Genomic DNA, 15,216 nt, shown 5'->3' with positions numbered 1-15,216 from the left:
TAGCATTTATTGATGTACATGTCTGAAACAATTACAATGGTAGTGGTTGTCAAGTGATCTTTTTTCTAATTCCATCATTTCTTCTACATTTGTTAGTTGGCATTCTACTGAGAGAAGAGGTTTTCGTTTCCCTTCCCATTTATTCTTACTCATTTGTTTATGTTAGCATGTACTCATGGATTCTTTTGTCCTCTGGGTTATTTCGACGCCAGTTATCCCAGTTTTGACTAGTGTAGGCCTCTTCAAGTTAGCTCCTGTGTCCTTTTGATATAACCTATCATTTTTGAACATTTTCTTACTTTCTGGTGTAGGAATATGTTCCAGGCTCATCTTACACTCTCTCAGCCTCAGCTCTGAAATCATACTAATAGAAACCAAGATCAGAGCACTAGGTGTGCTCACTGCTACTAGGGTGTCCTTTCTTCAAGTCTTCCCAGGTGGACACAGCTAGAAGTGTGTACATGCATATAAATATCTTTCTATTCCATATTTATGCTCCTTTTTCAGACAGTGAGAAACCTGGATCTCGTCCACAATATACTTACTTGCTCAATTTTAAAATACACATTAAGTAATTTCACAAATTTCTGACCCATACCGGTAATGAAATATATACTTACTAATTAGAACAGGGTTCGGCAAACTATGGCTGGTGGGCTAGATGCCTGTTTTTGCAAATAATTTTATTGGACACAGCCATTCGTATTTGTTATATGTTGCCTTTGGCTATCTTTGGCTACTTTTTCACTGCAAAAGTACATCACTATATAGACTTAAAGACTATATAGCCTTTAAGTCTAAAATATTAGTTCTTTAGACTTCTGAGAAAAAGTTTGCTGATTCTTGCATTAGAGTTTAATGTTGCTTCATAGCCTCATTGCTTGCCAGTCTCACTTACCATATATTCTAGTTAGATTTATTTTTTCTTTTAGAGGTTTTATAATTTTATGTAAGACTTAAATCCATGACTCATTTTGAGTTTTTTGTATAAGGTGTGAGGTTTGTCAGGGTTCAGTTTTTTACTTGTGGATATTCTAAATTCATGAAGAGAAGGATTTTCTATTATATTTACCCCTATTTTTTCCCCTTTAAATTGTTTCTTCCTGAAGTTACAAGCTTCCTTCTGTTGGTAAGCTTCCTTTAGTCTTTAAGGGTAGGTCTGCTGGCCACAAATTCTGTTTTCCTTTGTCTGAGAATGTCTGGATTTTCCAACTTATTCCTAAAAGATACTTACATTGGATATAGAATTCAGGGTTGAGATTTCTTTTCTTTCAGCACCTGGAATACATTGTTCCATTTCCTTTTGGCCTCCATGAGAAATCCTCTGTCATTTGAATAATTGTTCCCCGATGAGCAATTTCTCTGTAGCTGCTTTTAAGATTTTCTTTCTTCGTCTTTAGTTTTTAGATGTTTTTAGATGTTTGATTATAGGTTTGCTCAGCTTCTTAAATCTGTAGACTTAATGGCTTTACCAAACTTACCTTTCACCAAATTTTCATCTGTTATTTTGAACATTATTTGAACCTGTACCCTTTCTCCTCTGCTTCTAGGACTTTGATGACACAAATGCTAGATCTTTTATTATGGTCATAGGTTTCTGAGGATATAGATATATAGTCTCTTTTTGTTGTTCAGAGAGAGTATTTTATGATCTGTCTTCACGTTCACTGATTCTTCCTGTCATCTCTAACCTATTGATGAATCCGTTCAATTAGGTGTTTTATTTGTTATTTTTCAGTTTTATGATTCTTCTATTTGCTAAAGTTTTTTTCCTAGAAGTGTTTTAATTGTTCATTGAAACATTTTTATGATAGCTGCTTTAACATTTTTGCCAGATAATTCTACCATTTGAATTCTCTCAACACCCAAAGTCAGGTCTCCTTCCGTCACTATATATTTGACCCCCTTTCTCCTCTTCAGCCTCCCCCCACTCTCCTTCCCCTCTGATACTTACCATATTGTTGTCTGTGTCTATGAGTTTATTTTGCTTGTTTGCTGCTTTCTAAAAGTTTTTAGATTGCCAATGTGACTCACTTTATATTTCTATTGAACAGTTCTACTCTAGAATTCTGGCTATCACCTAACTTACTACTCAGTTTCTTTCATTTTTTTTTTTCAGTCCTGTTGTTGGTTCTGTTCATTATGTCATGTTCCATTCTGAACTCTTATTTCTAGAATCTGAATCTAGAAAGTGTTTCCAAATTTTTTATTTCCAGTGTCTAGACAAGGATTTCTGGCTTCTGTAGCTTTGATGGGAATAATAGAGGACGATTGAAATGAGACGGGAATGATGATATACTTTCTTTAAGGCCTAGGCAAGTCATTTTTCTTGTCTTCCAGTGTCTATACCACTGTTTCTCAAAGTGTGGTCCAGGAACCCTGCAAAATAATTAGTCAGGAGTAGGGCCCAGTAATCTAGGAGAGGTGTACTGAAGTTGGAGACCCACTACCTTTAGCATTTATTGTCATAGTTTGTAGTCACTTATAAATAAATTTCATCTTCCTATTAGTTTGTGATTCCTTGAGGGACTGGATTTGTGTTGATAGTCTCCAAACTTACTGCTTAAATTTTTTTTTCAATCATTTCCACTTAATCTGTAGTTGAACTTTAGTTTTCAACACATTTGTTTCCCCACTTGGTTTACTCACATGGTGTACCATGTAGTGGTAATAGAGGGTAACTTTCATTTTCCAAAGTTAAATTCTTTGGTCCTGTACGATGACTTTGAACACTTATAGGAAACCTTACTGAGAGAAGAAAGCCACCAAGGAATTTTAAATATATATTCTAACTGACATTAGTTTTATATCAAGGTTATGTTTCTGTGTACCATGTATGCTATATATATAGTTTATCACACACTAATATCATTTCCTTTCATTATTAGATAGCTTTACAGTTGACTTTTTGTTTTATAAGATTTATAATTTTTATGATTTATTTTATGTCATAGACCAGGCAAAACTGCTTAAGAACAGAATGACTGATTGTGGACAGTTTAGGGACTAGACTAGAGGCTGTATGAGATTATGTAACATAACCTAATAGGTATAAAATATGTAGACAGATTTCATTTTAATAACTGTATGATTAATATTACAAAAAGTGCAAGGTAAAGCATCCTCTGGAGTAGGGCCGAGAAAGACTTTATTAGAAAAGACATTTTCAGAGGTCACTTAAAGGCAGATGTGATATCAGTCTGCTGTGAAAAGACAATGGCCAAAGCATCCCTTCTCAGTGTGGAAGATTAATTGAGAACATGGGTTCTGGAGCCAGACTGCCTGGGTTCAAATGTGCCATTTTTGAGCTGTGTGATCTCGGATAAGTTGTGTATCCTTTGAGTCTAGTTTTCCATTTTAACAATGTTATTCTCTTTTCCTATAGGAAATCTAAGGATATAATCAGCAAAACAACTTCTTACAGTACAAAATTTTGTGCTGATTCTGATGACTTGTCACGGGAACTCAGACATTTTAACCAAGAAGGTACACAATTGGTTGAAGAGTCTGCAAAACACTGTGATAAGCTCAATAGCGACCTTGTAATAATATCTCAAGAAACCAAACAGAGATGCGAGGCTCTGAACACAAGCACACTTTGTTTTTCTGAACAGTGGGTATCTTGCTTGAATAAAAGGGAAGAGGAAATTCAGAACTTATTGGAGGTAATAATTTCTAACTGGAACCTACTTTGGGGAAAATAGTGATAATTAGAAAATTAAATATTCTTGTCTAACAATTGATTTCAAAACAAATGACACTTTAAAATATAATGAATGACTTAGACCTTTAAATATAGTAGTTGATATGCTTATGCATGATCTTGTTTCATGTATATTGTCTCCTAGATCTCAAATTTATTTAACACTTATCTGTTCAGTACCTACCCTTGGGTTTTGACTTGTTAGTTCCTTTAGTTAAGGGCACTCTGTCTTTTGATATATAATACCTCTCACTTATATATACTTTTTACTTTTCATCAGTACCTTCAAATCTGTTATTGCTTTAAGATTTAGGATGTTGTTCTGGTTGATTAAAGAATACTTGATAGGTTTGTGGGTTTGCTTGAACTTAACATGTGCATGAACCCTTTATAAGCTATTTTCACTAAAAAGAACCAGGGCTAATAGAGAAATAGCTGATTTCAGGTTTGAAGGAGGAAATGTACCAGATGAGCCCAGAAATCTTGTCATACCAGACAGTAAGGAAGCTATTAAAGATTAGTGGAGTTGTATCAAAAAGACTTAGGAGCCAACCTGATGAAACTCCCTTGTTTAAAGATGGTATAATTTGAGCATCAAAAAGAATAATTGCTACAATAGAATAAAATACATCAAATATATTAAAACTCATGAATTCATAAAAATTTCATAGGTCTCCTTTGGATCTTGCTCGGGAAGCAATGCATTATTCTGAAAACTGGTATTTAAAGGGAAATGATTGACTATCCATTTGTCTTTCTCAAAAGAATTCTATTTTGGTTTAGCAGGGTAATGGATGAAGAAAAAAGTTTAGGCAACCACAACCAAACCCACTAATTAATTTTAACATAAGATAACAAAGCATGTGTTTTTGGCACATATTCTTGACAAAAAATTAAACCTAATTTTAATTTAGGTCAAACTTTTGGATCTAACTAGTTTGTAGAAAATACAGAGGGCAGATGAACATACAAAAATACAGCATAGAAATGCAGTTGACCAACTTAGGAATTTGAGATATTCAGTGGAGCAATACCTGGTTTCTTCAACAACAGAAATTTTTTTTCAAGGAGAAAAATATGAGGAAGGATAAACCTATATCAAAAGATTGTTAAGACTAGAGGGCCTTAAGTCCTAGTTTGCCTGAGGTAGTCCTTATTTACAACTGTTGTACTGGGATAATTATTATTAAGAATGGCCCTTTTCACTCTGAAAAGTATCCCAGTTTAGAATGACAAATTATATAGTTATCTACTTAAGACATATCAACCAAATCAAATGATAAATTCTGGCTCAAACAAACCAGTTGTGAAAAACACTTGACAGCTGGTGAAATTTGAACACTGATTTAGACATTTGATATAAAGAAATCAGTGTTAATTTTTTTTGATGTAAGAATAGTCTTTAAAAAGCTCTTCTCTCTTAGAGATGTATGCTAAAGTAAATGGATGAAATGACACAGAATTTGCTTCAAAATAATCCTTCGGGGAGATGGAATAAATGGCTAATCTTGTTTGATCTATATCCCAGGTGTTGATAAACATTGGGGTTGGGTAGTAAATACAAGGGGGTTAATTATACTGTTCTACTTTTGCATTTGTTTTTAAAACTTTTATTATGGAAAATTTTAAGGTAAGGGGAAATGATATATTGAATAAAGCACTGACAGCTTTGATTTTGATAATGAAAGCTCATTTGCATCATTTACAGGTTGTAAACCAAGGTTGTAAGGCCTCAAGTTCAGAAATTACTGAAAAATTAAGTGGACACAAAGCAGCTAATGAGAACCAGTGTAACATTTTCCTTGGTCAGATAAATACTGATGAAGAAAAATTAATGGCACAAAATCTAGAACTTAATGAAACCGTAAAAATGGCTTTGACAAAGCTTAATTGCTTTCTACAACAGGATCTGAAACTGGATATCCCAACAGGTACTTTAAGAGGGAAATAAAATTGTTAAAATTTTTGAAGGTGAATTCAACCTCATATAGTGCCAGATGTTCAGAAAAACTAGGTTAGGTCCTGCCATTGCCTGATAGGAATTTACTGTCTTATGTAATCATCTCAAATGTGGAAAAAATTGGAACCCTGAAATAGTTTTAATGAAGCATTAGATGTCATGATATACTCCTAGAAATTTGGACATCACAATTCAGCAAAACTTTATAATCAGGAACTGGCTTTGTTAAGAGAGGACATTTCAAAAACAAAAAACCAACTATCTATCTAGCACTGTTTGTAAAAGGACACTTTCATACAAAAAATAGTAGAGGAATATAATTAAATAAATCTAGTTTAATGCTAAGCTCACCACATTGTGTATTTTCTTATTTGTAATCTCATTTTGTCATGGGCTCTTAGATTGACATTTATGAATCACTGTTTTGAGAGGTCAGAGATAGCAAATATTAGTGTAGGCTATAAAGATTCAGGGAAGCCTTAATGGAACAAGGTATAACAAGCTATTTAGCCCAGGATAAGTAACTAATTATTCATTGAATTGTGGTGATGATTGCACATCCTAGAAATTTACTAAAAAAATCATTGAATAAATTTTGTTATGCAAATTATATCAAAAAGCTTTTTTTTATATATCAATCATCAAAGGAGTTGGTGCTAAAGAATTATTTATTTTTTCTCCCCCAAGAGTCCTATATTTATTGTCCACTTTTCAGTAAAATTAGAACTATAAATGTTAAACAGAAAGTCAAGTGTGCATGTAAATTAGGAGAGCATGAGCTCATTATAAAGGAATTTAACTGGTTACTGTTTAGCTGCCACAAAATTTACAGTGAAATGATTATCAATGTGGTCACGTTGGGAAAACTGTACTCTTATTCCAATAATGTTGGCATTTCTCAGAACACTGCCTCCTTTTAGAGCCCACAACACAGCTTTTGTATATACTGTATTTCTGTTTAAGATTAGTTGTCAAGTTAGGAAATATTAGTTGTAAGCAATATATGCCTATCAGGTAACAAGACTGATTCTCATGTGTGGCAGTGGTTATATTTTGGGAACACAAAGATTCAACGGGAAGTATAAGTTCCAGCATTTTTTAAAAAAATCTTATTCCTATCCCACACTTTAATTTTTCTCACTTACATAATCACTAAAGGTACAACACCACAGAGGAAAAATTATTTATACCCATCAACACTGGTGAGAACTGAACCACGTGAAGAGCTCCTTGATCAGTTGAAAAGAAAACAGCCTGAGCTGTTAGTGATGCTAAGCTGTTCAGAATACAACAAAGAAGACAGCAGTCAGGTAAAATTTAAAAATTATAATTTTAGAACTGTCCCATAAACTCCTGATAACATTGACTTCATGTGAATAATTTTATTCTTTGCCATTCGGTCCTACCCTGTATCATTAATAATAGTTGTCTGACCCTTCAACCTGGCCTTTTTATTATTAGACTAATGGATAGTAATGATATCTAATATATATGTTGTACATATTATAAGCAAGACACTGTTATAAGCACTTAACACATACATATTTACTCAGGTAAATCTCTTCAGCCCTCTGAGATAGATGCTAATACTGTCCCCGTTTTATAGATCAGTATCCTAAGAATCATATAGTCCCAAGTCACAAGGAGGGAGTTGGAATTAGAACCTAGACAAGCTCCACAATCTGTACTCTGCAGTATAGTGATTATAGAATAGTTGGGAAATCAAAAAGTAACAAAGAAAATTTTAAAACTGTAATTCCATTATTCTGAGATTACCACTTTTAACATTTTAATTATAGGTACTTCTCTATATGAAAACATAGTAGGTATTCAGTATTTTGTAGACTTTCTATTAATTTTATTGAGGTTTATCTTTTAAACAATGGATATTATGTTATTTTCAGAGGTGAAAACTGCCTTTACTTTTGGGAAGACTTTTAAGCCCTTGGACTTAATCACTCATCCAGCTTCTTATTTTAGGACTCAGATGAAGAAAAGACAGTTTTGGAGCACACTATTGAAGAACCTCCAAGTCAAGAGCCATCTGTAGATGCTAGTGTATATTGTTCATCAAGTGGTGGGGTTCCATTTTTCCAGGTACCTGATTATATCCTGTCAGATAACTCTTCCACATCTGATATGAGTCAGTCATTTGCTATTCAGTGTAAAGACATTACTCTTGGTATGTGGAACAGCAAAACATTTTCAGTCATTCTTTTGGAAGGCCTTGTTAAATTAAGTTTTCTTATTTATATTATTTATACAAATATGATGATTGATCAGGGATTTTTTATAGGATAAAGGTAAAATTTGACTTAATTTCCATCCTCAGTTGGTAATCTTCAAATATTTATCCTTTTTCTTCTTCCTACATACTCAGAAGAGCTGCTGAGAGCAGTATTTCTCTTCACTCTACCTTTCACATGGAAGTCCTGGAGCCTATCTTTGCCCTTAATCAGACTTTGAAGGCTGTGAGGTTTAAAGGATTGAGAGACCAAAGGCCTCTCGGGTTATATTGGTGATCTCTTCTACCTGAGGCTTTGCCTCATGTTTCCTGAGCTCTTTACCGGCCTTGATCCTATACAGTTAAATTCTGTGACCTCCCCTACTCTCTTTTAAACACTGTTGGGAGTATGGAACTAAAAACTGCCTAGCATCTTTCCCTCTGTTTTGAAGACCTGACCTTGAAGTAAGGATTTCTTTACATAGGACATCAATATCTCCATTTTATAGTTGAAGTGCTGCTTCTGATATGTGTGTATATGCTTGTACCTATCTTGAACAGACTTGGCGGTTCTTTCCACTAAGGTCTAAAGATTCTCCATCCTTAATTTCAGCTGTTAAAACTTAGCTCAAATTCTGTTAAATTCCTCTCTTAAGGCAATTTTATGCCCCAAATTCTTCCTATCTTTTACTTTATTCCTTACTATTAGAGAACTTTATATGTATTTCTTTTCTTTTTCTTCTATCTTATAAAGTTAAGGAAAGGGAGAAAGCTAAGAAAAGAGAACCTTAGTGACTGCTTAATCATTGGAAATTCTGTCATTATTACTGTTTAAGGCATTTTGAAGGCCAGGCTTAGTGGTTCAGCTATGGCAAGGATGTCCTACAGTACCAGAAAATAGTTGGGATTGGATTTTAGACCTTCCGCTTAAGTCCGGTAATTATTTTTCCCCTGATAGCCATCTGATGTGGGAACATTTTCTGTGGTTAAAACTCTAAAGTAGGTTTATAATTTTTCTCAGCATTGATGACTGGGTCTGCAATGAATTGTCATCCATCTCTTAAAGCTCTATGGGCAAGTATGAGGATTCCAGTGAAATATAATTTCCAAGTGAGAAATATGAAATGTTTAAATAAAAGATAAAATACAGTTTTTTAAAAGTGTCTTGAGGTAGCCCATGTATCAGAGTCTCTGCTTAAAATAGAATTGCCTTTTTTGCATGATAGCAAATCTTTGTTTCCCTGCAGCAGGATTTCTTCACAGTAGCACTATGGACATTTTGAGCTGGATAATCCTTTGCTGTGGTGGTCTGTCCTGTGTCCTGTGTATTATATAATGTTTGGCAGCTTCCCTGGCTTCTACCTATTAGAAGCCAGTAGCACCCCCTAATTTTAACAACCAAAAATGTCTCCAGGCATTATGAAATATCCCCTGGGGGAGTGGGACAAAATGCTCCCTGTTGAGAACCCCTGCCCTATAGTAAAATCTGTGATTATTCCTTGGAATATCATAGAGAAAATATTTCTTTCACCTCACTTCTTCCGTTGGTGGTAAAATGAAACAGGCATTCTTTTCTACTTGCCAGACAAATTGTTGGCTCAGATTTGTTTTGACCCTTTTCAGAATTTTCCACACTTAATTTCTTTCCTATAACCCAGAGAATTTTGAAAATACAATATTATAGCTAATATGTAGCAAATGTTACTTTATATTGATTTAATTTCTTCCTTTAAATCCACAGCATAAAAAATCACATGGAAAAGACAAAGAAAACAGAGGCATTAATCCAATGGAGAGGTCTAAAGTGGAAGAAACTGCAGAGCAATCTGTTACAAAGAGCAGATTACCTCTACGAGCCCAGATAAATCTTTAGTTAACTTAAGGGCTGGCAATTTTATTTTTAAGAAAAATGAAAAAACTTGTAACCCCACAACCGTGAGCCTTGTATATAGATTAAAAACAAATAGAAAATATCAAGGCAGTACTGTAAATTTAGTAGAATGTAATACGTGTGCCCATTTTTCTGTCATCCCCGTAGTGTACTGTGTATTAAGTTGGGTTTCATTTGGGATTTGCATTAAGTATGCATTTCTAGCTTTTGATATAAGAGACATTTCATAACATGAAAAACTTTATTCTTGTGTATTACTAAATTGCAAATGTGCAGAAGCTGCACTGTTCTGGGCTTGAACTCACGTAGGTAAATAGCACCAGTGCTCGGTCTTGGGAAGGGCCATCTATCTTCCTCCCTGTTTTGCTGTGATTGAATTATGTCTGTATTGCTTGCCTCCTTCCCTAGACTTCTCCATTCTGCCTTCTCAACTCACTTTCTCTCATTTTATTTGTCAACAAATCATTTGTAGAGCTACAAAATTGTAGCCATTCCTATTATGAGATAGCCAGAATTTTACTTAGATATCTTTAACACTTTTCTATGGTTATCTCTAAAATCACTGTCAACAATAAACATAACCCTAGAAGTTGCTTTCAGTATTTTAAATTTGTTTCCTCCTACATGTGAAAGCATTTCATACTTTTATAAGGCTAAGGCCTCACACATGAGCCCCTACAGAGTTCATAAAAAGCCAGCTTCTCCAGAGTATAGATTGTGCTTCTGAGAGAACTACCTAGACCTCTAATTAATGGCTGTGTGACCCCATTTTGAGGCCTGTGCCTTGTGCAGAAGGCCACGGTGGTTTAAGGGCTTTTTGAAGCTATTAATTATGACTATAATTTGTATTCTTTTGTTTACCTGATGAAACTTTTTATTGTTCTTTGTATATAATAAAATATGTATGTGTATATATATTTTTTTCTATTGAAATCTTAACCTTTAGAAGGGCTCTGACAATTTCGATCTGGCAACCAAATTTCTGGAAGTTGAGATGTTTCAGCCTGAAGACCCAGAACACTTAGAAGGAATACAATACTTATCCCTTATCCATGATTTTGCTTTTGCGGTGTCAGTTACCTAAAGTTAACCACGGTCTGAAAATATTAAATGGAAAATTCAAGAAATAAACAATTCATAAGTTTTAAATTGCACCGTTCTGAGTAGCATATGGTGAAATCTTGCGCCGTCCTACTCTGTCCCACCTGGGATGTGAATCATCCCTTTGTCGCTACTGGCCTGGTCACTTAGTAGCCATCTCTGTAATCAGATTGACTGTTGCAGTATAGCAGTGCTCATGTTCAAGTAACCGTATTTTACTTAATGGCTTCAAAATGCAAGAGTAGTGATGCTGGCTATTTGGATATGCCAAAGAGAAGTCATAAAGTGAATCCATTAAGTGAAAGGATAAAAGTTCTCGACATAAGGAAAGAAAAATAATCGTTATGTTGAAGTTGCTAAGATCTACAGGAAGAAAAATTTTCTATCCATAAAATTGTGAAAAAGGGAAAAGAAATTTGTGCTAGTTTTGCTGTCGTATCTCATAGTGCAAAAGTTACAGCTCGAGTGCATGAGAAGTGCTTATTTAAGATGGAAAAAGCATTAAATTTGTGGGTGGAAGACATGAATAGCAAATAAGTTGTGCCAGAAAGCATTGAGCCTATATGAACACTTTAAGGAAACCTCTGAAATGAATGACATCAAGCCATTTGCTACAAATAAGGGATGGTTACATGTACATTCAGAAATAGGTTTGGACTGAAATATAAAAATTACTGGAGAGACTGCAACTGCTGATGAAGAAGGTACTGCCATATCTCTGGCTGAGTTGAAGATTAGGTTCAGTACAATGCACAGTTTAAGGCATCCATTGGGGGTTGTGAAGTATTTCCCTTGAAGATAAGGGGAGACTATTGTATGTGCAAAGAATAAATGTGCCCATGTCAAGTTAAGTGAATAAATTTAGAGAAGTTTGACTGATAGCTAAGTAAAACCAAACCCTTTTGGAGAATAAGAAAATGTGCTACTTTGAGGAATAAATTTATCTTGCACAAAGTATCTTTATAAAAATGATACAATTTTTCTGCAAAACCAGATGTCATCATAGGCTATGGATAATATAAACTTCCCCATGATTAATAAATTTGGTTTTGGTTTCTACATTAACTTTTTCCCCCCATTATTTGGCAATAGATATATTTACAGAGTTAAGCATTAAAATTTCTCAAACTACATAGGTATCACCAAGAAAGAGGGGCCTTGGTAAACACCCCAGGCTTTCAGTTCTTCTCCAAAGGGCTACACCTTGGTGTAAGATTAATGAGAATTAGAGAGGCACTCATCAGGGCCTGAAGTTCAACTTTAAGTCATCTCATTTCCTATTTTAAAGTTATCTGAGAATGCTATTACAACTAGTTTAACTGCCTGACAGAAGCAAAAATCTGGAGAATTTTAACATCCAGAGCCTTAAATCAGCTCTATAAATTTTCATATACAATGTTAAAGCACTCAAACAATAACCATTGGCAAAAACTAGGTAGCTTCAAGGACCCATTCCTCCTCAGAGGTAAAAACATTCAGGAACAACTTTGTTAGAATTCTAGAAAACAATCAGATGCCGAATCCAGGAAAGGCAACCTGAAAACTAAGCCTTTTTAGTGTTTTATTTGTTCTTGCTGCATTCCCTTTTCCAGCTCTGTGGTGGTCTTAAAGATAGAAAACAGCCCATCTTTTTAGAGTGGGACTTTTGTCCTTGGTCCCAAAGAAGCAGAGATCTTAATTTCAAAAAATGGTTTGTTCTAACCCATCTGGGGCAACTTGAAGGAAAAGCAAGGCACTTGCCTTTGTTTCATCTCAGAACTCAGGCTGGAAAAGTGGCAGGCATTTCTTGACAATATTGTAAGGCAAAAAACAACCTGCTGCAAGCAGGGGCAAAAGATTACAGTTGAGGTAAACAAAGGAGTGTCTAAAGCTGGAGAGGAAAAAAATGGGAGAGGATATCTTAAGGGAAATTAGGCCTTTAAAAACAGGGTCTTCTGGGGAATTGATAAAGCCACTCCATTTCAGGCCAGGATGCATGCTTAGAAGAGACCTGTGAAGGCTGAGGCAGATTTAAAATGACCTAGAACTAAGCACTGAACTGTGCTCCAAGACAGCCAATATGCAAAGACTGGGGGGATCTTTTTCTTTTTTTATGATTCTTGTTTTGGTTATATTTTTAGCCACTGGCATTCAAGGAAATCTATTGATAAACTAGCTGAAAACATAAGCAAAAAGAAGAGACTTCAGAGTATGTAAAGCCAAAGAATTGAGACTTCACATACGAAAAAGGTCACTAAACAAACAGCTACGGCTCACAGCAAGCAACAAAAAACCTGAAGCATGAAAACTCTGATTCTAGAGTTACTACATTATAATATTCAAAATGTTTCATTTTCAACCAAAAACCAAGAAGCTTGCAAACAAAGTATGGCCCAGTCATAGAAGGAGATAAAAAAAAACCATACCTGAAGAAGCACAAACATTGGACTTTAAATCATCTGTCTCATATATGCTCGTAGAGATAAAGTAATCCAGAACAATGTTTTAAGAAGTAGAGAATGTCAGTAAAGAAACTATTAAAAAGAACCATACAAATTTGGAGCTGAATGGTATAATAACCGAAATTTTAAAAAAGCATTAGAGGGTTCCAATAGCAGATGTGAGTAGACAACAGAGCCAGTAACTTAAAGCTACGTCAACTAGGTCTAATTAGAGAAGCAGAAAGAAAAAAGGATGGAGGAAAAATAAAGCTTAAGAGACCTGTGGAGAACAGTGAAGCATACCAACATTTGCAAAAAGGGAGTGCCAGAAGTAGAGCAGAGAAAGAAAGGGGCACAAAGAATACTTGAAGAAATGATGGCTGAAAACTCAGATTTGCTAAAACGCTTTAATCTATACATCCAAGAAGCTCAAGGAATCCAACAACACAATATAACAAATGCTCAAAAGCTGAAGACAGAATCTTGAAAGCAGCAAGAATATAGTCTTTAGGAAAATGCAAATCAAAACCACAATGAGGTACCACTTCACATCCACAAGGATAGCTATAGTGAAAAAGGAAATGAGTGTGAAGTTGTTCAACATGAACTATCATACATTGTTGATAGGACTGTAAAATGGTTCAGCCACTGTGGAAAAGTTTGGTGGTTCCTAAAAATGTTAAACATAGAATTGCCATATGACCCAGCAATTCCACTCCTAAGAATCTACCTGAGTGAAAAGAAAATAATTCATTCACATAAAAATTTGTACAAAATGTTCATAGAAGCACTATCACAATAGTCAAATGGTATAAGCAACCTAAGTGTTTATCGACGTATGACTGGATAAACAAATGTGGTGTACACATACAATGAATTATTACTCAGCCATAAAAATGAAGTACTGATATATGCCACCATGTGAATGAACCTTGAAAATATAATGCTAAGCGAGTCAGATGCAAAATTTCACACATTGTATGATTCCATGTATATGAAATGTCCAGAATAGGTACATGCATAGAAACAGGTGTTTGCCACAGCTAGAAAGGGGAGTGACTGGTTAATGAGTATGAGATTTTCTTTTGGGATGTTGGAACTAGATAGATGTGGTTTTATGACATTGTGAATATACTAAATACCACTGAATTGTGTACTTTAAAATAATTCATTTAAAAAATTTTAAATTGAGGTATAATTGGCATATAAGTTCTAAGTGTAAAACATATGATTCAATATTTATACATTGCAAAATGATCAAAATAAGTCTTGAAATGATTTGTTTTATATTATGTGATTTTGTCCTAAAACAAGAGCTGTTCGCAATACAAAGGGATTCCTATCAAAGAAGAAATAATTGAATCATTGAATGCTATAATTTGAAAATGTATACATTGTGTGCTCATAAAACAGATGTTTACACTCCTTAAAAAAAAAAACCTGTCTACGGCCATGCCATCCTGAACGTGCCCGATCCCATCTGATCTCGGAAGCTAAGCAGGGTCAGGCCTGCTTAGTAGTTGGATGGGAGACCGTCTAGTAATACCAAGTGCTGTAGGTTAGAAGAAAATAGTTACATGAAAGTACGGCAAGACAAAAGGATGAGAAAAAGAAACAGGATATGGTGAAGAGAGAATGGGACTAAAGCCCTGTAAATCCCAAGCAGAATAAATAAAAAGTCACACCTAGGTACAGCATAGTCAAACTGCTAAAAACCAGTGGAAAAAAATATATTACTTTCATAGGAATAACAAGCGGACAGCTATCTTTGCAATAAAAAGAATGTAAGCAGACAGTGGAACGATAGCTTCAAAGTACTGAATGAGGCAAAGTCAGTGGTAATGGTGGAGTAAGGTCCTCTGAAAACATATTCCTCCATAAAAGCAATGAGAACACTCAGAAAACTTGTTAAAGTAA

The 15,216-nt window shown here is 34.7% G+C and overlaps 1 protein-coding gene and 1 pseudogene across 1 annotated transcript in view; both read left to right on the top strand.

The window, feature by feature from the left end:
- The window catches only part of KIF11 (kinesin family member 11), a 44,263-nt gene extending 33,331 nt beyond the window's left edge, over positions 1 to 10,932 (top strand). The window contains exons 18-22 of the mRNA XM_011361569.2: positions 3,386 to 3,665; positions 5,412 to 5,634; positions 6,822 to 6,973; positions 7,644 to 7,760; positions 9,629 to 10,932. Coding sequence (XP_011359871.1) covers positions 3,386 to 3,665; positions 5,412 to 5,634; positions 6,822 to 6,973; positions 7,644 to 7,760; positions 9,629 to 9,760 — 904 coding nt within the window. The 3' untranslated portion in view covers positions 9,761 to 10,932. The remainder of the gene's footprint in view (positions 1 to 3,385; positions 3,666 to 5,411; positions 5,635 to 6,821; positions 6,974 to 7,643; positions 7,761 to 9,628) is intronic.
- Positions 10,933 to 14,741: 3,809 nt separating this feature from the next.
- Positions 14,742 to 14,860, top strand: LOC111740827 (annotated as a pseudogene).
- Positions 14,861 to 15,216: the final 356 nt, after the last annotated feature.

Source organism: Pteropus vampyrus, unplaced genomic scaffold (assembly GCF_000151845.1).
Source record: "Pteropus vampyrus isolate Shadow unplaced genomic scaffold, Pvam_2.0 Scaffold68, whole genome shotgun sequence".
In the NCBI taxonomy this organism is placed as follows: domain Eukaryota; kingdom Metazoa; phylum Chordata; class Mammalia; order Chiroptera; family Pteropodidae; genus Pteropus; species Pteropus vampyrus.
This window is presented reverse-complemented; position numbering and strand designations above follow the sequence as displayed.